Source organism: Nicotiana tabacum, chromosome 22 (genome assembly GCF_000715075.1).
Source record: "Nicotiana tabacum cultivar K326 chromosome 22, ASM71507v2, whole genome shotgun sequence".
Classification (NCBI taxonomy): domain Eukaryota; kingdom Viridiplantae; phylum Streptophyta; class Magnoliopsida; order Solanales; family Solanaceae; genus Nicotiana; species Nicotiana tabacum.
In genome coordinates, this window is record NC_134101.1 from 136,511,414 (window position 1) to 136,537,180 (window position 25,767).

Genomic DNA, 25,767 nt, shown 5'->3' on the forward strand with positions numbered 1-25,767 from the left:
AATTAGAGGGAGTAGTTTATTTACCTTTAAATGTACAGTCAACAGAGAATAATTACCCCGATTAAGCAGCCAGTTTTACAACTTGCACATGGATCAGATTTACTCTTCCATCCTTTGGGCCATCTTATTGACTCCATCGCCGCCATTCCCACGTTTCTATGGGGTTTCGTCCTATCTTCTGGTTGCTTCTTAAGTCCATTAATCTCAGAGACGGATCTAGGATTTGAAATTGACGGGTGTCATAATTTTTTTTAATGTATACTTTATAATGATTAATACGAAATTTGTTAAGAACGTTTAATCAAATTTTTTTGAGTTAATTTGGGTCAACCTAATAGGTATTTTTAATTTTAAAATTTAAATATTACATCTCAGATATGAAAAAACAAACGTGATTAGAATTTTAAAATAGGATCACATCTTTATTATAACAACATAAGTAAAATCAATATTTTCGTTGGAAAATTACATCTTTTCTGTATATTAAAAATTAATTTACACAAGTAAGAACATCTTCAAAAAGAGAATTACATCAACCAAAATAAGAAAATTTTAAAAAATATTTTCCATAGATAAATTATACCTCATAAGCATAAATTAGATAAGCTACAATTTATCACAAATCACATATATTTTAAGCAATGCTTACGAAATTATAATAAAGTGAATTAAATTATATCTAACAACCAATCGCATAGCACAATTTTTTATGATATAATAAAATAGATGAAAAAAATTTGATCTCAATCCAAAATTCTCATTAAGACTCAAGTTTTTCGGATTTGGAAAAAGAAAACTCATAAATTTAATTAAGAGGGTCGCTTATTTTATATATTTTTAAAGTTTAGGAGTCTTTTTTGAGTGTTCTAGCTAGAGATCACATACAAAAAAATAGAATAGAGAAAAGAAAAATATAAAGAAAGTAATAATAAAACGACAAATAGAAAATTCGGTGGTAGCCGAAAAGGGAAAATGACCGGGACAAAAGGAAATAAAAGCACAAAGAAAAGAGAAAATCAGACAAGGTTCAAGACAAATTCTTGAATTTTACACGAGAAAAACTTTCAAAAAGGTCTATCAGTCATGACACCTTTGTCTAGTTTACGGTTGCGGGTGGCAGAATAAGATAAGTAACCTAATTTATGCCACCCCTTCTTAAAGGGGTGGATCCGCCCCTACTGTATCTCTAAATATAGGTTTTTGCTACCTATTAACTTTAATCCAGTATCAATTGCAGCTACTTATTTCACTTTGTTTCGGATACTTGGTCACTCTTCATTGCAACTTCTTCACGTGTACAGTTGCTTAGAAATTTCCTGTAGAGCGAAATGAAACGACCAAATGAGTAATCGTTGTGGGGCAAAACAAACCTAGTAAAGAAACATTACGTCATTGGTTGTACAATTTCTTGTCCCCATCTCCCTTGTGACTTGTGTAATTATTTGTACGGCAGCAAGTAGTGAAGAACTACTTTAAATAGCAATGCAGCTGAGCTCCTGTAGCCTCACACAAAAATGAGGGACGAATTTTTTGTTAATCAACATGATGAAGAAGAAAATAGAGCTATTTACTACTGGTGGAAATCAGCAGCAAAATTCAACGAGTGTGTAAAATTCAAGTTTGAGATGCCTAATTTGTCAAAAATGACGCCAACCCTAAAAGTCCTAAGGGAAATGGAGAGGCTAGCTTTAATGTCCTCAGAGAGTCTTGATGAGCTACGCCAAAAGCTAATGTCGTACAGAGCAGGGGATTTTTGGGTGCCAATTGGTGGAATTAACAAAGAAGATATTGATATTCCACCTATGAACACTATAGTGTTGGTTGGTTTTCATAATGCTGGCAAAAGTTCACTTGTTAACCTTATGTATAGTGTTCTTGGTCGCTCTGGTCTCATCCCTTTTGCTCAAACTTCTTCAGGTACTAATTGGTTAATTCAGTAACTTTTTTCTAATTCTAATAAAAAGCATTTGAGACAGCAAACTATCAGAAGTTCAGAACTACTATGTTTCAGTCCCAAACTAGCTTTCGTTTTGTTTTATTTAGCTTCATTATTTGATTTCATAAACATATAAATGTACCATACAACCATGTCACAATGTAGCACAGTAGCGGAGTTATCTGTAACAAGGGGTTTAATTAAATCTCCCAGGATTAAAAAATATTTTTTTTTTATGTATAAATTTTTAAATCCAGTTGACATAATAGAAACTTTTAGTGTAATAGCAAAGGTGGCTCAAGAATTGCTTTCAATTGCAGGTTTGAATACCAACTATAGCATTCTTGCATTTTTCTGTATCCCCTATTAGAATTCTAGTTCCGCAACTATGTAGCACCTACCTATTGAAAAGAGACTCTCATTTCAAGTTTCTTATTTACTTAAATATTTTCTCTATTGAATGAAAGCATGTCTCAGCGTATTCATTATGACGAGATTTCATCATAATTTGAGTATTTTTATTTGACTGTCACCATTTACAGTGTAAGGTAGGGTTAAGGTCTGCGTACACTTTACCCTTCCCATGCCTCACTTGTTGGATTTCACTGGGTTTGTTATTGTTGTTGTTATCATTCTAGTGTAACTCTCATTCTTTGTGCAGACTTAGATTGTAATAGAGCTTAACAAAACATTTAACTCTTGGGATCTTTTCTCATGTTTCTTGTGGAATTGGGTTTTAAATCAAAGGAAATGCTTCTGCTTACACAACTTTGATCATGGAGGAGCACAATGTGCTAAGATCAACACGAAACGGATTCTGCATTTACGATACAAGGGGTTTCGATTATGATAAGGTAGATGAAGGTCTTCAAGAGTTGAAAGAATGGATGGCTGATGGAGTTCACAATAAGAAGCTCTGCTCCAGACCAGGAGATATTTTGCCAAAGTTAGATAGTAAATTGGAGGATGCTTCTTCAATGTTTGTCAAAAGAAAAGTCAATTGTGTTATGTTGGTGGCTAATGCTTCAGAAATATACAAGTCTCTCAGAGTTGGTGACTTGAAGCCATTGGATGCATTGAAACAACTCTTCTGCTCACCAGCACTCAAGAAATCCAGTGAGTTTAATTATTCCTTTCCCTTTAATCACTATCCTTCCAATACTTACTTTCATTTTTTCAATTCCATAAGACATTAATTACTCATTTAAGGAAGAGATAAAGAGTAATTTAGTCGAATACCCCTTATGATTAATGCGATCAAATAGTTTCACCTTAATCGACAAATAAAAATGAAAGGAGCGATTACAAGCTTGCTCCTAATGAGATAACCTAGTTGCCAAGAGGTGACAATTCGAATTGTAGTGCCACAAGTTTGATGCTACCACTTGGACATTTCCTCCTCCTTTGTGGTTGACCAAAAAAAAAACGAGGAAAATCAGTATGAGTTCTGATCAGGCATCCATGACTCTGCACTTAATGTTCTCTCTCCATGCTGCTAGAAATTCTAGCTGAAACTGGATATTTTTAGATGAACTTAATTTATATTCAGTGAAAATGTAATGAAATTTTATGCTGTCATGGGATTTTACTTATTGCAGAAGGTTACTTACCTTATTTTTCAGGTTACAAGTTTCATTTGTGACTAATTTCCTGCAATTACCTTTCAAGTGGCCTTATAGTGTGAACTTTTTACACAATCAATATTTCGAAGTTAAGCATAACAAGTGTTCAATTCTCGATGCAGATGGTAACCCCATATTGATCTTAACTCATGGAGACAAGCTATCAACCGAGGATCGAATAGACTGCCGACTGAAGATATGCAAACATCTTGGTGCCTCAGAGACTACTGGAACGTATGATATAGTTTGTGTGACAGAATATGGATTATTGGCTGATGAATATGATCCAATCACAGCATATGCTGTAACTGAAGCAGTTTACAGAGCACTTCTAATCTCAGACAGGGCTCAACTTGTCAAACAAACATTCCTAGACTGGGCATTATTTGCATTGTCATGGCTTATGTGCTTCTTAGCCGGCATATTTGCCTTCCTGGCCCATGTTTTCAATGTTCTGGCCCAGAAACATAAAGGCAAGCTAAAATGGTGAAGAAAATCTAGGCAAATAATTGTATTAGTATATGTACCCTCCCACCCCAACTGAAGTCCTTGCTATTGGGTTGGTCACCTTGGAGGTTTAGACATAATGAGCTAACTCTATTTGACCTTCATAACTAAAATAGGTTGACAGCTATGTCCATAATGTATTGGCTAGCTCCATTTGATCCTCATAACTAAAATAGGTTAATAATTGTACTATCTGTTTATGAGTAAGAGTACTTCTTTGACAATAAATTTGAGTTAAGAAATGTTAGAAGTTTACAATAAACTTGTAAAACTGCGATATCGCATTGTAATTTGAAGAAAAGAATAAAAAAAATTAGCTAGTTAAAATTGCAACTTTCACATATAATCGGTACAGCTTGGAGAGTGGTGCAAACATTTATTTAAGTTTGAACATAAAATTTAGATGCTCAAACCTATGTCAGAAGCAGGGGCGTAAGCAGGATTTTTCATAAGTGCCCAAATGAACGAGCCACTATAATAACATTATTAAGGTTCTAAATCAACTCTGAGTTATTGTGAATTTTTATTTTTGGACAATAAAAATTACTTACCACTTCTGTGACCAAAAAAATCTTTTGAACCTTTACAGCTTTCACTTTTTAATACAAATGAGGCTTTACTTTTTAACAAAAGTGGCTTAAGACCTCCAAAACAACACGCGTGCAATCAAGTTTCGAACCCTCGGACCTTGGTATGCTGCAAATTTGACCGCTCGACCAGCAAACCATACGGCACTTGTTGTCTTGCAATGTCACTTACTTTACATATATCTGTATATTCTATATGGAAATAGTACGTATAATTAGTAAATATTTCCGACGAAGCGGTGTCGAGTAACACCGCTTCGCTTAACATAAATCCGCCCCTGGTCACAAGTATTGTATATTTTTAATTACAAAAATTTAAGGAAATAAAACTCTCGTTGAAGCTAAGCAATATTTTGGCAATGTGAAATAAGTTATTCAATTTTTAATATATGGAGCACATATTATGTAGAAATAGTTATTTGCAAGACTTTGAAATGTAACACATTCAGCTAACACGTCTCATTTTTTTTCTCTGGTTCCTTTTTTTTTGGTCTCAATTTATAAGTTATAACAAAGGAATATTGTCTCTGGATTACATTCAACTATCATTTTGTTCTCTTGTACCATTGGCTCGTTGAAAGACAAGGAAAACGAGCTTTTCTTGTGCCTCATGAATTAGACGTCTAGATTAGTAGGACTCATTTGGTTTGATGAATTAAAATTGTATAAAATTTGATATTTTAAATATATAAATTTGATAAGATGTTACCGAAATACAGACGAAAAGACTTGCCCATACTCCCCCCAAAAAAATGAAAAAGACTTGTCAAAACCGACAGCTTAGTGAATTTAACTATACAATTCAATATAATTCATTTTTTTGCTGTTGTAAAAAAGATAATAATATTAAAAATATGCTAGCTATTACATAAATTCATTGTTCTGAATTATTGTACAGGGTAAAATCGGTTCGCATTAAATATTCGAATGATAGAGCGATACGTGGAAGCGGAGGCAGATGGAAAGCGAGACAAGTAGAAACTAAGACAGGAGATAGCAGCTTCGGTTGGCATCGGGAAGACCCCGAAGGGAATATTGCGAAGAAAGACAAACGAATGTTTACCACCCGATGACATTCAATGAAGGATATTTTTTAGTATTAAATATACAATTCGTTATAGAGAATTTCGGCATTCATAGCCTGCCGTTATACATTATCAATGACCCCCATAATTTTGATTTAAGAGGGGCTTGATCCTAGGACCCTGTTCCCCAGGTGCAGCTATAAATTGTGACTTCAACAACCGTTGTAAGGGATAAATTTTCTGACAAACTTATGCTACATATTCAAAAGCTCAGTTCTTGGCTATTGATATTCTTATTACTGTCTTCAGAAGCTCTGCTACCGGAATCAAGTTATCTGTTGTCTTGTCTCGATTTCAACGCTAAGTCTTGCATTCTATTTAATTGTTTATCATTTTGGGATCAAATCTATTCGTTTGTCTATAAACCATACTACAAGTTCAACTGAACCGTTTTATAGGTAAACTATTTAGTGTTCACCGTGGGGTTTAGGCAGTTGCGTAATCGAGTTGATCATTGAATGTATTACTAATCTGTTTAATTTTTTGTTTCTTAACAAAAAATCATTAAAAATGGCAAATAACGATGTCAATATTGCACATAACGTTGAGGCCCAAGGAAATCAGCCTCAACACGAAGATTCGATCAGTGATACCCGCAACGAGGAGGATGTAGCCACGCCGGTCCACAACGGACAATATCCATGGCACGTTCGGGAGGCAACTCCTGATGATGCTGAAGACAATCACGTTGCGGAAATGATAAGAATCCTGAGGGAACAACAAAAGGCTATTATGGGCCATCTCTCGCGACAATATCAGGTCATGACGGAGTTGAGGCAAGCGTTATCAGGTGCTTCCAACAACGCGAATGGAAGAGGTCCAGTTCCTCCTAGTGCTCCCGCAAACCAAACAACACAAAGTGTTGATAAGAACACCTTGAGAGGTGAAGTCATCTTCGACAGAGCGGACGGGAACGACAGCATATCTGGTTGATGGGAATGTTCCCTTTAAAAATGAATTCATGCGATTTATGAGGGAAATAAACACTCGAATAGACTAAATCCAGGGCACGCCGCCAGTGTTGAAAGGACCAAAATCAAAGAAATACACCTAGTTGCCGTTCAAATCGAGCGCGACACCGGAGTTAATTTCGAAGCGGTTCAAAAATGCCGGACTGACAAAACATAATGGGACTTCAGATCCTCAGGAGCATATCACCACCTTGATAATGGCGGTGAAAGGAAATGACTTAGCTCCGCACGAGATTGAGTCAGTCTTTCTGAAGAAGTTTGGGGAGACCCTCACGAAGGGTCCTTGGCATGGTATTCGCTTCTACCCGACCACTCAATAGATTCCTTCGAGATGCTCGCGTATTCTTTTATCAAGGCCCATGCTGGGGCCAGGAAGGTGCAGGTCCGAAAGGCCGATATATTCAGAATTGCGCAAGGAGAGTCTGAATTGCTGCGATAGTTCATGACCAGATTTCAGAAGGAAAAGATACTATTACCGACCGTGCCAGATGAATGGGTAGCTGAGGCATTTACTAAGGGGCTAAACCCGAGGAGCTCTAACACTTCCCGGAAGCTAAAAAAAGTCTGCTCGAGTTCCAGGCGACAACATGGGCAGATGTCCACAATCGCTACGAATCAAAGATAAGAATAGAGGATGACTAACTAGGTTTTCCGGCATCAACCAAGGGTCGGGATCGATAGAAGAATAAGGAAAAGTTTTTGATGATTTGAGGCAGATCGATAGTCTTCTAAAGGCTTGTTTTTAGCCCTACGAAAGGGCCGAAGGATGCAGCAGAGGTTTTCGGTCGGCGGACAGGTTCACTACCGATAGGAAAGTTAAGCGTGGAAGGAATAACAGATCGTTGCAGGACAAAGAGACATCAGGCGCCCGAGATTCCACCTACCTCATATTGTCCAAGTATAACATCAATGTTAGCGTAGTGGAACTGGTATAGACAATGATGAACATTAAGGAAGCATGACTCCCAATGCCGATGAGATCCGATCCCAGTCAGAGGGATCCTAATCTATGGTGTGAGTATCATGGGTATAACGGCCATCAGAATGGGGACTGCTGATATTTGCGTGAGGAGGTGGCGACACTGCTAAAAATGACCATCTTAGAGAGTTCTTAAGCGACTGGGCTAAAAATAACTATGGCCGCAGCCGGGATAACACGAAACCCTCGAAGACAGGAGAAGATCTTCCTCACCTAACGATCAACATGATTTTCGGTGGGAATAAGATTAATGGTGTAACCTTTTCAGCAGCAAAGAAGACAAAAATAGCAGTGACTCATAGCAAAAGACTCTAGGAAGTCATCGAGGACGATATCACCTTCACGGAGGAGGACGCCTATAGACTCCTACTACCGCACAACGATGCCCTCCTAATTTCTCTTAATATTTTAGATTTTAAAATTAAACATATTTTGGTTGACCCAGGAAGTTCAACCAATATTATCCAATGGAGAGTGCTGGAACAAGCCAAGCTAACCGGAAGCATCATTCCGGCCACAAAGCTCCTCGCGGGGTTCAACTCAGCAAGTGTGACAACCCGACGGGAGATCCTGCTGCTTACAAACATCAGAGGAATCATGAAGACAACCCTGTTTGAAGTAGTAGATGGCGACATGGTGTCACGCCCCAAAATCGAGGAGCGCGACCGGCACTCAACCGAGTAAACCCGACTGAGCAAGCCTGCTAGATTTCATTCTACCCAAAGTCACCCTTGAACAAAGAGGAGATATACTCCATTATACAAATTTTGAAAAATATTTCATTAATAACTTTTGCTTTGGTTCCATTAGCAGTTTCAACCAAAATATCCAAAATATTACAAATCTATAGTTTCTTAAAAAAATACTTGATTTACAAATACCAACATTTCTACTTAAATCCCCAACATCAAATACCACCCACAATCTGTCTACGGAGCCTCTAAGTAAAACTGAAAATTAATATGGAAATACCGGCGACAAGGCTCCGGCTATACCTCAAAATAGAACATACATGATAAACAACGGTACAAGACCCCGAAATGGAGTGGGGCTCATCAAGTCAGTTGAAAGGGAGATGCGCACTAGCTGTGACCAACACTGTCTGCTATAGAAACACCTACAATCATAACACGAATGTAGCGCCCCCGACAAAAGGGACGTCAGTACATTTGAATTGTGCTGGTATGTATGAACAAACTTTACCCCAAGTAAAATCAATCAATACATAGATAACAAACAGTAAGAATCAACAATCCAACGCACATGAAAGGAACAACCAAAGCCAAACAAGTTCCACAATCTCTCCTTTTTCCCTTTCAACAAAATTTCATCACATCAATGATTTCACAACTTTCACATATTCTCATTTCAATAGTGATTTCGATCACTTTTCCATCCTTATTACCTTGGCCACCCTTATTACCTCAGCCACCCTTATCACCACAACCCACACCTTATTACTTCGTGTTGCAGCGCGCAACCCGATCCCACCGGATAATCACATTTCATATGACAACAACAACAATTCACAAAGAATTTTCATAAACATCAATACCATTTCCATCAATCATCTCAATTCCAATATTCATTTCACATATATCAATTCATAGGCACTTGGGGCCACAATTATCACATCATACTTGGCACAAGGCCACATTTCATAACTCAATCTCTTCTTTCCCACATTTCACATCATTTCCACATATTTCACATCAATATCAATTTCAACAACAAGCCATTCAATTCAAGATGTCAAGTACACATGAGAGGAATTATGAACCATGTGCATATACAATATTTCAGAAATCATACACCTCAAGTTTATTAACAATGGAACTTTAAACACAACGGATTCTTCCAAAAAGGAGGGGATACACCAAACCACAATAAAAACACACATCAAAGGCATAAGCAAGAAATTACACCAATTGTTCTTGAATTACTCTTTTCAAATCATGACAATATACAATTTAAGTCACAACGATAATTGCCCGCGACAAGTCACGTATAATATTACCACAGTTGTTTCAATTGCATTAATTACGATTTCTTTCCATCAATTGTTACACAGCTCTTACCACATAAACACATTCACACACACACACTTGGTTTGTTGCCATTTACTTACACCATTATATTAGGAGACTTAACCAACAACGTTCAAGGTATATCAATCACAAGAATAGCACAAGTTCATATCAACAATTCATACATTTGGGCCCAAGACACCATAACTGTCACCAAGCAGTAATTCATGTACAAGGTGTTGTCGTAACCGTTCAAATCATTTACGTCATTTCACAATACCCTCTTTCATTACTTACCACGTAGGGTTTTAGCCATTATACACATTCCCACATTTGGACACATTAACATTCTTTCGTTCGTTAACACATACTCCCATATCGTCATCCTCAAACATTAATAATCTTAGCACATGATAAGGTAGGCACATCAAATCACTTTTCATAATCACATATAACACGATGGTGTGGAAATCAACTGAGACAATCAATACACATATTTTCATACAAGGTACACATACTGTATGCTCGTCACAACAAGGGGATTCTACAAGAGTTAAAGTTAGCCATATATGCCTCAAATTCACCCTTAGTGATACTACAATGATCAAATACACTTAAGCAACCTCAATCTACAATACAACATTCAATAGGGCCAATATTAGTAATAAATTCCGTAACTTATGCCATTTAGGCACATCATCAAATACCTTGTAGGTATAGATCTTTACACACCATAACTATAGTATTGGTTCACCCAACTATCACCATTAACCAATAATTCATTCCACCATCATTCCTAACCAATTTATAAGTTCCAACAACATATGTGTGACAACCCATCTTCACCCAACCAACAAAATTCCATCAAATAATCACCTTCCAATCTCTACAATGACTATGTATTTATATTAGGAACTTATGGCTTCTAATCACCACACCAAGAGTCCCAATACTTAATTCACACTCATATACCCATAATAAGTTCATACATGTACGTCTAAGGTTGTAGGATTACCTTTTGGAAGAAATCTTGCAAAACCCTCCTTTGAGTTCTTAAAGGAATTTCTTGAAGATCTATGTGTTTTATAAGTAGACTTCATCAATACTAGTGTAAGAATAATGGAATTTTACACCAAGTTAATGAAGATTGCATACCTTGAAGATGGGAGGGGTTGGAGGTCTTGAGAGGGTGAAGAAAATCCCAAAATTCGAGCTTGAATGATCAAAAAATGAAGGAACTATAATACCCCTTCGATTTTTACACTGACCAGGGATATTTTAGACATTTTACATGTTCCACCGCGTTCCTCCGCGTTCCGCCACGGTTTACAGGCATAAAAACCTTGGTTTGCCGCGGTTCGCCGCGGCCGCGCTCCTGGGCGTGCTGTTACGCATGTCCGGTAAAATGGTCATTACTTTCTGTATACACGTCCAAATGACAAACGGTTTGTTGCGGTGGAAATTAGACTCAAAGGGCTTTAATTTGATAGGTTGTGGATCACACAACTACTTATATAACTGGATATATGATCGTCCAAAGTGAGGTCTTGTGCGCACTCATTTACAACTTTCGTTTATTATGAAATTTTCCAACTTGGCTTAGACTTAGGCCTCTCCTTAGACCCCAATTCACTTCTAATATGACTTATACGCTTATTAACATATCCAATTGATATCCATTACATCATGAATCCTCATTTTCACACAAAATGAAATAATTAGCCTACCTTGGCACGACGAAATCTTAAATTACTAGAAATTTTTTTACCGGGCCTTACATTCTCCCCCCCCCTTAGGATCATTCGTCCTCGAATGAGGATCGAGGTTCATTCATTAGCCAATCCTTATGTAAATTTAGCTTGTTCACATCATGAAATATATCAACAGGCCCGAATTTGGCTAACTTCATAAATTTCCGAAAAATTCGCCAGAGTTCCCATTGTAATTAGGCCTATCTACCTGTCAGAGAGCCCCCGAAACATATTTCCAAGTACCATTACACAGTTTCTGTTATCCCTACAACTGGTGTACAATTAATTACCTCAACAACCTGTACATATTTATACACTTTAAACAACTTACACGTAGCTCATTCTCTTTACACCGCAAATTGCACATGGTTCAACCAGTGTCTTTTACTTGCACACAACTGGGTCACTTCAATGAGCCCCATACAATTTAATCACTTTAACATGCCAGAAATGCTTCAATTAATCATTTACCTACCACATAAGTTTCACAAAATTTTCATTTACCACAAAGGGTTGCACATTACCCAAATAGCAACAACATTTGCAATTTGTCCCACATTGGGAAGTTACAACAATAAGGCAATTTGGGGAAAATGGGATGCCTTGCACAAATCTGAACACTACCTCAAATTGCTTAAATACAATCGTTCGCACGATCACTACTAGATTTGTTCGAACAGATGGAATATTTCTCTTTCATTTCTTTTCCCGCTTCCCATGTGGCTTCCTCGACTTGTTGATTTCGCCATAATACTTTAACTGAAGCAATTTCCTTGTTCCTCAATTTTTTTCGGGCTTGTCTATCAAGAATGGAAAATGGGATTTCCTCATATAACATCTCTTCACTAACCTCGATAGTTTCAACCGGCACAATAGCGGATGGATTTCCCACTACTTTATTTAACATAGACACATGTAATACCGGGTGTACTAATGACATCTCGGATGGTAACTCGAGCTTGTATACCACCTGACCGATCCCCTGAATGATTCTATATGGCCCTGCATACCTCGGACTCAATTTCCTTTTCTTTCCAAACTGCATAACCCCTTTTATGGGGGAAACATTTAGGAATACCCAATTATCTTCTTTGAACTCTTAATCTCCGTGACAAATATCTGAATAAGACTTTTGACGACTCTGAGCAGTTTTCAACCGCTCCTTAATGACCTTAACCTTCTCCATAGCCTGATGCACAAGGTCTGGCCCTATCAATTCAGCTTCTCCAACCTCAAACCACCCAATGGGAGATCTACATCTCCTACCATATAATGCTCAAAATAGTGCCATCTGAATACTAGCATGAAAGTTGTTGTTATAAGCAGCCGCTATGAGGGTTGTCACACCTCCTTTTTCACCTGCGCCCGCAGGGGCGCAGAGGGAGTTTTTCCAATTAAAAGACAATCGAAATGGGATTTATTATTTAATTAAAAGTCGCCACTTGGGAGATTTATGGTGTCCCAAGTCACCGGTTGAATCCTGAATCGAGGAAAAGATTGACTCTGTATTGCAGTCCGCGAACCAGAAATCCGGATAAGGAATTATGTTAACCCGGGAGAAGGTGTTAGGCATTCCCGAGTTCCGTGGTTCTAGCACGGTCGCTCAACTGTCATATTCGGCTTATTTATCTGATTTGTTTTTTATCTACATGTTGAACCTATGTGCAAATTTTAACTTTTTACCGCTTTTATTATTATTATTTTTAACGAGAATTGCAATGTCGTGAAAATACATCTCGAACCACGTCACATCAATGCACCCGTGGTTATCGATACATTTCGACTCCGTTGAGATTTGGATTTGGGTCATATAAATGTGCACCCGAGTTTAAGAAAGTAAATTATTAAAAGCGCGTCTAAAACAATCTAGCATTTTATTAACTTTGAGGGAAGCCACGAAATTCGCTAAAGGGCGCGTCCTGAGGTCTAACATTTTTAAAGAAGTAGTTAAAGAGGGCCACGCAATTTGTGATTTTATTTGGCGCGGCACGCCTCGTTTATTTTAAGGACATCCTAAAGCAAGCTATTATTTTCTTTTGAATTTGTCTCTGAAGCCTAACTAATTAACTAGCATATATGCAAGGCCCAAGATCCTTATGAATCAGTTTCAACCCAATTAAGCCCAATAACTTAGTAAGTGAAGGCAGAACATTTTCAGCAAATTGTTCATAACAGCCCAGATTTCATTTATAAAGGGCTGGACAGTTTGGGCTTATGATGAGCCCAAAAATACGATGCTGGTTTTAATTTCGAGGCCTGTCAATGCCTTAGACCCAGACATCTCCTTAATTCAAATCGAGCAATGATTCTCAGCCAATAGATCAGTCAGACTATTCAATTCATTTAAAATGTTTTTACATGGATAGCTGCTTATGTAACCTTAATGACTAGTTAATTCCACCTAAAACTCCTCAAACAAGTTTAACCGCGACTGGAAGTGAGACAGTTTTTCAGCAGGTAAAGACTGTCTATTACTTGTGAGTTCAAAGTAGAGCAATGTGTTTTAATACCCCTAGTAAGACTAAACGAACATCACTAACCCAAAAACGTGTTCTGATCTTTAAGGTCCTAAGAGATCAAATCTATGTCATCAATAGTGCACATATACGGTCGTACGAACCCAGCAGTCCAAGTTAAATTCAATCCTACTATGAAACTAACAAATCTGAATTGATTCACACTAATGCTGGCATTTCTTAGCTGCTCACAGCTATTTGAATATTGAATTGCTAACTACAAGTTAAGATCTAAAGTCAACTTTTATATTTATGTTTTTGCTAATATCGACAGTTAAACTAATCATCCCATGCAATCATGCTAAGCTACTGAATATTAACGTTCCAATACAAATTAATAGTCCAAACAGTCCAATCTTACTTCATTACAACGAATCATACAGAAATAAAAATCAAAAGTAGTCAATTCTGTAATCAAACATGCTTTATTTTTGTTCCACTTCTCAACTTTCAATGTACATTATGATGAACGCGAAAGTGTACCTGGGCTTGCAGTGAAACAAAGGAGAAGAAAGAGGTCAGTAATTTCACAGCAGTAGCAACAAGAATCAGCAATAATTTTCAACGGGTATCAGCAGCCAGAACTCAAATAGCAACAATAAACCAGTCTCAACCCAGAAATGAACTCAGCACACTCAAATTTAAACCCGAAATGAATTGTAGTACAACAACAACAGTAGATACCCAAACAGACCTGACTGTACCACACTACGCTCGAAACTAAACTAGAAAAACTTTCTAAAACTTTGACAATACTAAACCAGACTGCCTTTTAAAGGAACTCTCTATTTTCAGATTCTTTTCCAAAAAAAAATCCCCCTTGTTATCTCAGGTCTGCCCTCTTTTATACCCTAAGATAGACCTTTTTTCCAGCCTGTTTTCACGCTAGGCAGAATTAAGAAATGTGTGTCTCCCATCATATTCCCTGACAGCCACTACTAAGTGTCTAATTTCATCGTTTAGTTTTAAAGGTGTATGGGCAATGCTATATTTTAATCAAGTCTTTTAAGCCTCCCCACACCATTATGTTTTGTTCCCCGTTAGCACTAAACAAATGCATTAGTTTAGTGTTAATTAAGTGTTTTACTGACAGCCCATTAGCAAGACCATTTGCCAAACTTTTAAACCCCCAAAATACCCCTGAAGACCCTGTGACTGCAGCTATAACCAATTCTCCTAAGTTCTGAATGCAACCTTATAACTCACTACTATTTAATTAACATTATCATACCAACACTGAATTCAAACCAATGTTAGATTCATTTCAGACCCTAAACAATAGGATTCAATTAATCAAACTCAACAACAGCTTAAGCTTGAACCAGGTTGAATCAAATAGCAACAAAATAAAGGCCTAGGATTTTAATGATTCAGAACACCCTTACAGGGAATGACACAGGTGGTTCAGGTGACAACCAAAACAAAGTTCATATATTTTCAAAGCATTTCAACTGACCAAGCAATTCAAAACAATGTGATGACCGACTAAGCGATTCAAACATTGTGATGAACTAATCCTTAATTTTAGCAAACGGGCAAACTTAATTTATTGATTGCAAAATCGGAAATGTTCTAACAAATTGACAAACTGCCTAGCTTCAATAATTGACTAAAATTAACAAGTCAACACCAATTACCAAACCAAAGCAAATTGACGTGACAGGAAATTAATCCGAAAAGACACATAAAAAAAGAGATGAAACAGAGAACAGAGAAGACCAAAAATGAGGAAAATGAAAGCTAAATAAGAAACTCCAAATGGAAATGGGAAATACCTAAGATGAACGACCAGCTCGGCTTGAACCAAATCCGGCATCTTTTGATTTTGTTCGGAATAGGTCTTAATCACGAGTTCTCAAATGAGAACACACGAATAAAACCTATTTCGACCTCGAATCTTCAATACAGGCTCTTGATCTGAGAACTCAATGTTCGTTCATTCGAATTGAGATTCGACAAACTACGGTTTGATTCGAGGGGAAATAGGGGTGGTTTAGGGACGAGGGAAGTCAGGTGGACGTTGGGTATTAGCCTGGAATCGATTGGATTAGTTAGGGTTTTTTGGTTGATTTTTGATTGAAGATTCGAAGGCCCTGATCAGGATTCGAGGGGAATGGTTAGAGGAGTTAGGTTTAGGGGGTCGTGGGGAAGCTGGGGTGTGAATTTGGGGGTGAACGAAGCACTGTCCGTCGGGTTTCAGGCGATGGAGTATGGTGGCGGCTATTAGGGTTTTTGGTCGTTTGGTCTCTCTGAAAGAGATGATTGAACAGGGGGTGTTTGGAAATGAGAGGGGGTAATGGGTCTGGGGTATTTTGGTATATTAGATTGAGGGGATTAATGTGATCCGTTGGATAAGTGAAGATCGACGGTCCAGATTAGGTTAGGGGTCAAACGGGGTCGTTTTGGTTAAGTACTGAGGCGGGTTTGGTTCGGGGTAAACGGGTCGGGTTCGGTTCATGGATACAGGTATTGATCTGTGACCGTTGGATGTGGCTTGGTTGAATGGATGAGATTTTTGCCATTGAAACGACGTAGTTTGGTCCCTATACTACGTCGTTTCACCATCCTGTGAGAGGAGCTGCCTGGACCGGGTTTGGGACATGCCATTGGGCCAGGGATTTGAGCCCAATCCGATTTTCCTTCCTAGTTTTTGTTCTTTTCATTCATTTTGCTTTCTAAATTATTTTCTAAAATTATAAACCAAGTTAACTTATTAAAAATACTAATTATCTTCTAATAACATTTATCACATATAATTAAATGCCAATTAACAATAAAATCACACAATTCAACATTAAATGCTAATAAATGCAAAGTACATTATTTTTTATGATTTTCATTTTCGTAAAACAAATCAGTAGTTAATTAATCCTAAATTGTAAATGCAAATGCAACACATATATTTTTGTATTTTTCAGTAGTAAAAATAGAATAAACATGCACAGACAAATACAAATAAATCACAAGCAACACACAACTACTTTATTTTGAATTTTTGTGGAAGTAGTTCTTGTAGGGCAAAAATCACGTGCTCACAGCTGCCCCTCTTTGTCCGGAAACACGAAGAGTTTTCGTGCAAAGATAAAGTGAGCGGATATGAGCGATTTTTGCCCATTCGGCTACTCCGTGTGAAGCATTTTTTTAAAGATTTGACCAAACCTCTACTTCGAAGGTTTCCTACATATCCCTGGCTAAAAGGGAATCAGGTCAATGTAGTTTGGGAAGTTTTGGTAGCTGGGACTACCCTGGAGCTGTGGATTTACTGTTACTGCTGTTGCTGCTGCTGCCGCTACTTACTGACCTCCTTGTTACACCTTGATAAAAATAAAGAAGTTATACTAAGCTATGGTCTATGAATTACAAAGATTTATTCTCAAACTTGGTCATGTGACTGTTGTTGCCTTGTTGCCTTGCTGTCTTGTGTTTCCTATGATGTTTCTTTGCTTCTGACTTGACTCGTATTCTCTCTTGATTGCCGAATTTGAACTGCTTATTTCCTTCTTGTGAGCTTCAAATTATTTTTCCTTCGAAGCTTGAACTGCCTTCTTCTGACTAGTGTTGCCTTCCTTCCGACTTCTGAACTTTAATTTATGCTGGGGATCTTTGTTGCAACCTTCCGCTCTCCGGGCGGGCTCCTGACTTCTGCTATGACTTAACAAGATAATACCTCCATTCTCCAGGCGGACTCCTGACTTCAATAAACCTTAAAATATAACACCTCCATTCTCCAGGCGGGCTCCTGACTTCAACAACTTCTTAAAATTATAACACCTCAATTCTCCAGGCGGGCTCCTGACTTCAACTACAACTTGAAAATATAACACCTCCATTCTCCAGGCGGGCTCCTGACTTCAACAATTTCTTAAAAATATAACACCTCCATTCTCCAGGTCAGGAGCTTAAGAAATACCTCCATTCTCAAGGCGGGCTCCTGACTTCAACTATCATTTAAAGATATAATACCTCCATTCTCCAGGCGGGCTCCTAACTTCAATAAAATATAACACCTCCATTCTTCAGGTGGACTCCTGACTTCAACTACGACTTAAAGATATAATACCTCCATTCTCCAGGCGGGCTCCTGACTCCAACTACAACTTAAAGATATAACACCTCCATTCTCCAGGTGGGCTCCTGATTTCAACAACTTCTTAAAATGTAACGCCTCCATTCTTCAGGCGGGCTCCTGACATCAACTACAACTTAAAGATATAACGCCTCCATTCTCCAGGTGGGCTCCTGACTTCAACTACAACCTCCATTCTCCAAGCGGGCTCCTGATTTCAACAACTTCTTAAAATGCATTCTATCGCCGTGGTTCCTTCCTGCCTCTTGAACCATTTTCCTTCTAACTTGAATCATCTTCTTTCAGAACTGCTTCCCTCAAAACTGGTGTTTCATTCCTCTGAAAACTGTTGGGGATAACACCGGTGTTTCAAGAATATGTTATTCTCCTCCTTCAAAGATTACTTCCCTTAAAGCTGGTGTTTTCCTTCCTCTGAAACTACTTCCCTTATGACTTGTGTTATCTTCCTCCTGAAATTGCTTTCTTTAAACTTGTTTTGCCTTCTTCCAAAAACTGCTGGGGATACCGCTTCCCTCAAAACTTGTGTTTAGACTTCCAGAAAATTTTCGAAATGAGAAAAAAATTTCTGCCCCAGTTTGACAATCTTTCTTGTGGCATGTCTTCCCGTCATCAATAACATTTCTTGTCCCTGCTTCAAATCAAAGAAAATTTGTTAATTTAAAATGTGGGGGACGTTCCTGCTGGGGATGGTTTTCCCCTTTTCTTTTTCCCATGCTCTGCATTGTTCGACCATCTTGAAACTTGGCCGATAACTTTCAACCTTCTTGATGCTTCTGTTAGTTGCCAACTTCTCAACCGTTATTTTCCACTTTTACTCCATACTTTCCACGACATCTTAGAGCAATCCATCATTTGGTCTTATAATGACGTCTTTCTTGTCCCGTCACATTATCCTCGGCCTGTCTTATCCCCATTTACCTTGTCCCATGTTGGCGACTGGTAGTTGGCCTTGAAAATCCTTCTTAAAAACAAACTACTATAAAAATCTTTAACCAAAAGAAATGAAAGATGATGACTTCAAAAGATAAAAAGAAAAATCTTCCTAAAGAATTGTTTGAAGAGAAAAAGGAAAAGGACTTATCTGAATGGTATAACCGATCTCAATGATCATGTCGTGCATTTCGGTTTAATCAACCCAGTCTATTATATCACTCAATCTTTCTGATGACCTTACTTTGCATTTCAAAAGGTCCCGCCACCCAACTCTTTTGCCGAATCAACATCTTTGTTCTGCTTGATGCCTCGACGGATCATTTCTGTCAACTTTACCTCATTTGCCCACTTTCAATTCCTTGTCGCCTTATAGTGCCCTTCGAGGGGTTTTCACTAATAAGACTCTCTCGTTTCTCTCAACTCCTGTCGCCCGATGGTGCCTGTGAAGGTTTTCACCAATAAGACTCTCTCATTTTATTTCTCTCAACTTCCGTCGCCTTATGGTGCCTGTGAAGGTTTTCTTCGATAAGACTCTCTCATTTTATTTCTTTTCAGCTGAGGATTGGGGTGTTACTGATAAGATTCTCTCATTTCATTTCCTTTATGCTGGGGATTCTCTCATTTCATTTCTTTTCTGCAGGGGACCAGAGTGTTACTCCAGACTTCCATTTGCCCGACTTGGCACTTCTCGGATACTGATCGGGAGGTCTTTTGGACATCAATATGGGTTTCTGGTGTATGGCTAAAGAAAAATTTAAAATAATTTTGATGGGTAAAACATTACAACTCTTGGAATCAACTTTCTTTCCCCAAAATTATAAACACCACTTCTGCCCCAGTTTTTCTTGCTTGGGGATTCTTATTACACTATGACCGAGCCATGAGGCGCCTACATATCCTTTTTGAGGAATCAGGTCAAACGTAGTTCCCAATTCCTTTGTTTTTCTTGTGACTTTTCTTTTGTCTTTATTATCATTATTTTTCTTTTCTCCCTTTGTTCATTTTCATTACTGATTCCAAAAGAGGGGTATAAAAGAATAAATAAGGCTCAAAAGGGGAAGCAAAGGTTGAAGTATTTGGATGGAAGAACAAATTGCCTCCGTCATTTCATTCTCCGATATCATGCCAAATGCAAACAAACAACAATTACAATTAAAAGAAATCATACATAATATCTCTTAACTGTATCAGAATTGATAGTCATGTCGATGCATTTTCCTTCGATATCTGTTAAACATAAAGCACCATTGGACAACACTCTGGTCACAATGAATGGCCCTTGCCAATTCGGGGCGAACTTGCCTTTTGCCTCAGCCTGATGTGGAAGGATGCGTTTCAGCACTTGCTGGCCCACTTCAAACCTCCAGGGACACACCTTTTGTTGTATGCTCTTGCCATTCTCTTTTGATAGAACTGGCCATGACACACAACTGCCAATCTTTTTTCATCAATCAAGTTCAACTACTCCAGATGAGTTTTGATCCACTCATCATCATCAATCTCAACTTCAGTGACAATCCGAAGGGACGAGATTTCAACTTCCGCAGGTATTACGGCTTCAGTTCCATATACCAACAAATAAGGAGTTGCACCTACGGAAGTACGGACAGTGGTGCGATAACCCAACAATGCAAATGGTAATTTTTCATGCCATTGCCTCGAACCTTCTACCATTTTCCGAAGTATCTTCTTTATGTTTTTGTTGGTTGCCTCAACTGCTCCATTCGCCTTTGGATGATATGGGGTAGAATTGCGGTGTGTAATCTTAAACTGTTGGCATACCTCTTCCATCAATTTACTGTTAAGATTAGCAATGATCACCTTCGGGATTCCAAATCGACAGATGATATTTGAGTGAACAAAAATCGACCACTACTTGGTCACAGATTTGAAAGTTTTGGCCTCAGCCCATTTGGTGAAATAATCAATGGCTACCAGAATGAACCTATGCCCGTTGGATGCTGCTGGCTCAATTGGTCCAATGATATCCATGCCCCAGGCGACGAAGGGCCATGGCGCTGACATTGTGTGTAATTCCGATGGCGGAGAATGAATCAAATCTCCGTGTATCTGGCACTGATGACATTTGCGCACAAAACTAATACAATCTCGCTCCATGGTGAGCCAATAATAACCTGCTCGGAGAATTTTCTTCGCCAGCACATATCCACTCATATGTGGTCCGCAGACTCCTGAATGTACTTCGGACATGACAGTCATAGCATGTCTAGCATCTATGCATCTTAACAATCCCAGGTCTGGTGTTCTTTTATACAGAACTCCTTCACTCAAGAAAAATCCACTTGCCAACCGTAGAATTGTTCTCTTTTGATCCCCCGTGGCTTGCACTGGGTATATCCTCATTCTGATGTATTCCTTGATATCGTGGAACCATGGTTCGCCATCCAGTTCTTCTTCAATCATGTTACAATAAGCATGCTGATCTCGGACTTGAATATGCAAAGGATCGACATAAGCTTTGTCCGGATGGTGCAACATTGATGCTAGGGTAGCCAAAGCATCGACGACCTCATTATGGACCCTTAGAATATGCCTAAACTCCACTGATCTAAACCGTTGACAAAGATCGTGCAAGCATTGTCGGTATGGTATGAGCTTCAGATCTCGCGTTTCCCATTCTCCTTGAATTTAATGTACCAGAAAGTCCGAGTCTCCCAAGATCAAGACTTCCTGGACATCCATGTCTGCAGCTAACCTTAAACCCAAAATGCATGCTTCGTACTCAGCCATATTGTTGGTATAATAAAAACAAAGCCGAGCCATAACAGGATAGTGATGCCCTGTTTCAGAAATAAGCACGGCTCCTATTCCGACTCCTTTCATGTTAGCAGCCCCATCAAAGAAAAGTTTCCAGCTTGTTTTTTCGGCCTGTTCTAGTTCATCAATATGCATCACCTCTTCATCAGGAAAATAAGTCCTCAGTGGCTCATACTCTTCATCGACCGGGTTCTCGGCCAAATGATCGGCCAATGCTTGGGCTTTCATCGCAGTCCGAGTCACATAGATTATGTCAAACTCTGTGAGCAAAATCTGCCATTTTGCAAGTCTTCCTGTCGGCATAGGCTTTTGAAAGATATACTTCAATGGATCCAAGCGTGAAATGAGGTAAGTAGTGTAGGATGACAAATAATGTTTCAACTTTTGTGCCACCCAAGTTAGGGCACAACATGTCCTTTCCAGGTGAGTGTACTTAACCTCATAAGCCGTGAACTTCTTGCTAAGATAATAGATGGCTTGTTCCTTCCTGCCGGTGACGTCATGCTACCCCAGTACACAACCAAATGAATTTTCCAAGACTGTCAAGTAAAGAATCAAGGGTCTCCCTGGTTCTGGCGGAACCAGCACAGGTGGGTTTGTCAAGTAACCTTTTATCTTGTCAAACGCTTCTTGACACTCATCAGTCCACTTGACCGTAGCGTCCTCCTCAACAACTTGAAAATAGGCTCACAAGTTGTCGTGAGCTGAGCAATAAACCTGCTGATGTAGTTCAGCCTTCCTAACAGACTCATCACTTCAGTCTTATTCCTCGGATGGGGCAATTCTTGTATGGCTTTGATCTTTGATGGGTCCAACTCGATGCCTCGCCGGCTGACTATGAATCCCAACAGTTTTCCGGATGGAACGCCAAATTCACACTTGGCGGGGTTAAGCTTGAGGTTATACCTGTGAAGCCTCTGGAAGAATTTCCTCAGATCTTCAACATGGTCGGCCTAATGCTTTGATTTTATGATCACATCATCTACGTATACCTCAATCTCCTTGTGTATCATATCATGAAACACAATAGTCATTGCCCTCATATAAGTTTCCCCAGCATTCTTCAAACCAAATGGCATTACCCGGTAGCAATAAGTTACCCACGGCGTGATGAAGGCCGTCTTTTCTGCATCTTCTTTATCCATTAGAATCTGATGATACCCGGCATAGCAATCCACAAAAGATCTGATCTCATGCTTGGCATAATTATCGATCAAAATGTGGATATTGGGTAGTGGGAAGTTATCCTTCGGACTTGCTTTGTTGAGATTGCGGTAATCGACGCATACTCTGATCTTGCCATCCTTCTTCGGTACAAGCACGGCATTAGCCAACCAGACAGGATATCGAGTGACCCGAATAACCTTTGCATCCAACTGTTTGGTAACTTCTTCTTTAATCTTCACACTCATATCAGTTTTGAATTTCCTCAACTTTTGCTTGACGGGTGGGAATGCTGGATCAGTGGGCAATTTGTAGACCACTAAATCAGTGCTTAAATCTGGCATGTCGTCATATGACCATGCAAAAATATCTTTGTACTCAATGAGTGCTTTGATTAACTCCTCCCAGATTTCTGGCTCAAGGTGGACACTTATCTTAGTCTCTCGGACATTGTATGTGTCTCCTAAATTGACGGCTTCTGTGTCATTCAAATTGGGTTTGGGTTTTTCTTCGAAGTGAATTAACTCCTTACTAATTTCTTCGAAGGCTTCATCCTCATCATCATATTCTGATTCGTAACCACAATCTACTTCTTGAACTATCATTTTGGAATCAGATTGAGTTTTAAGACAAGGCTGAGGATTCCTTATGCACGCCATGTCATTAAGACCAGTATAAAGAGAACTGTACAGAAAAAAAATTAAAATAAAATAAGGAATGAAGAAGAAACTTTTTTATTTTATTGAATTATGGGATAACAAGGTTTCACACTTGATGAACACAACAAAAATAAAAGAAATCCGCACTATAACCCTGGAATAATCCAGAAAACAGGAAGGAAAATCAGAGCCAACTACCAAGACTCCATCCGAATGGGAAAAGGAGTAGTCATCCGATTGTTGATTTTTGCCTTTGGCCCCACAAACTGCACATCCGCCTTGCTGGACCCCTCCCCGACTTCTACCATGTTGATTTCGGTGAATAATCTTTCAAAGTAACCTTGGACAGCAATTGCTTTTTGATGCTCGGCCTGACAAAAGATCTGGACAGGCGCGGGATTGGCTTGGGAAGGACCCAGATTCTTTTCTTCAACTTGCGGGCCCGTCTCACATCCGCCACTGTAGGCTTGAACCCCAGCCCAAAGGTATCCAGATTTTTGGACAAAGAAACCGGTTGAACAATACCCTGAAGATCAGCCCCTAAACCTTTGCCTGGCACAAACCAGTTTTTCAACATCTCCGAGGCTACCATGACAGTTGTAGCTACTATTTTGGGAAGTGGGATGCTTTCACCCGCGGGAACTTTGTCCACTGAAACTGTATCGAAGACGTGGTAAACCCAGGGCCCCTTGTCATCGTCAGCCTCTATGAAGGGTACGATGGCATCACTTGCATTGTCTTCCCCATGTACTACGATCTCTTGCCTATCCCACTCGAATTTGACCATCTGATGTAATGTAGAAGGCACTGCTTTGGCGGCATGGATCCAGGGTCACCCCAACAGAAGATTATATGACACTGCCACGTCCAACACTTGAAACTCCATGGTGAACTCGACCGGACCAATTGTTAATTCAAGTACGATGTCACCCACTGTGTCTGTACCACCTCCATCAAACCCTCGAACATAGATGTTGTTCTTGTGAATTCTGTCTCCATCGACCTTCAGTTTGTTCAACGTGGTCAAAGGACAGATATTGGCACTGGACCCATTATCAATCAGTACTCGAGTGACTACCGAGTCTTCACATTTCACAGTCAAATAGAGGGCTCTATTATGTTCTGTACCCTCCACGGGCAACTCATCGTCTGAAAAAGTGACCCTGTTGACCTCGAAAATCTTGTTTGCTATTTTCTCCAGATGGTTCACAGAGATCTTATCCGGAACATGGGCTTCGTTCAGAATTTTCATCAATACCCGGCGGTGCTCATCTGAATGGATCAACAAGGATAACAATGAGATCTGTGACGGGGTCTTCCTCAACTGCTCCATAATGGAGTAATCTTGCGCCTTCATTTTCTTTAAAAATTCTTCTGCCTCTTCCTCGGTGACTGGATTCTTTGTCGCTACTGGATTGGCCCTTCTTAACTCTGCGGGAGCAAAACACCTCCCCGAATGAGTTAGACCTTGGGCTTCACACACTTCTCCTTTGACTTCTTTCCCTTTGTAAACCACCGTCACCCATTCATAATTCCAAGGAACAGCCTTGTTGTTGATCACTGGAAGCTGAGTTACCGGTCTTATAATAACAGGCTCTGTGCGAGCACCCTTCACGACCACAATAGGTTTACTTGCAACCCCTGGCACTACCACTTTAGCTTGCTCGGGTTTCACTGCAACAAGGCTCGATGACCCTCTCTCGGCTACCATGGCTGGCTTATCATCTACCCCTCTCAATTGGACCACTGATTTCCCACTGGTTACTTTTTCCTTTGAGCTGGTTTCACTAGAACGGATCATCATTACCGTCTGTAAGGGCTTCCTGGGCTCCCCCTCTTTGTGTATCAACTCAATCATGTGTGTCTCATGGTGAGCTGGCAGTGGATTCTGATTAATATTTGGTACTTCTAGTGCTTGAACCTCGATCCGATGAGTATCGATAAGCTCTTGCACAGCTGTTTTCAGCTTCCAACATTTCTCTGTATCGTGCCCTGGGGCCCCTGAACAGTACTCACAACTCACCGAATGGTCAAGATTTCTAGGGAAGGATTTGGCATTTTAGGCTCAATTGGATTCAACATGCCCAACTGCCTCAATCTGTGGAAAAGACTGGTATATGATTCCCCCAGTGGAGTGAAAGTCTTTTGCTTCTGTGACCTCTCAT

The 25,767-nt window shown here is 39.2% G+C and overlaps 1 protein-coding gene across 1 annotated transcript; it reads left to right on the forward strand.

Moving 5' to 3' along the window:
- The first annotated feature begins 1,397 nt into the window (after nt 1-1,397).
- LOC107764779 (uncharacterized) lies at nt 1,398-4,327 on the forward strand. The gene is made up of 3 exons (XM_016583376.2): nt 1,398-1,917; nt 2,684-3,052; nt 3,681-4,327. Exons 1-3 carry the CDS (start codon nt 1,515-1,517, stop codon nt 4,046-4,048), a joined length of 1,140 nt encoding a protein of 379 aa, XP_016438862.1. The 5' UTR covers nt 1,398-1,514; the 3' UTR covers nt 4,049-4,327.
- The last annotated feature ends 21,440 nt before the right edge of the window (nt 4,328-25,767 follow it).

Excerpts from the sequence above, each read along its gene's own strand:
- LOC107764779 (XM_016583376.2), top strand. The coding sequence starts at position 1,515 with ATGAGGGACGAATTTTTTGTTAATCAACATGATGAAGAAGAAAATAGA. Across the intron at positions 1,918-2,683 it reads TTTTGCTCAAACTTCTTCAG|GAAATGCTTCTGCTTACACA; the intron begins GTACTAATTGGT and ends TTTAAATCAAAG. Across the intron at positions 3,053-3,680 it reads ACCAGCACTCAAGAAATCCA|ATGGTAACCCCATATTGATC; the intron begins GTGAGTTTAATT and ends TTCTCGATGCAG.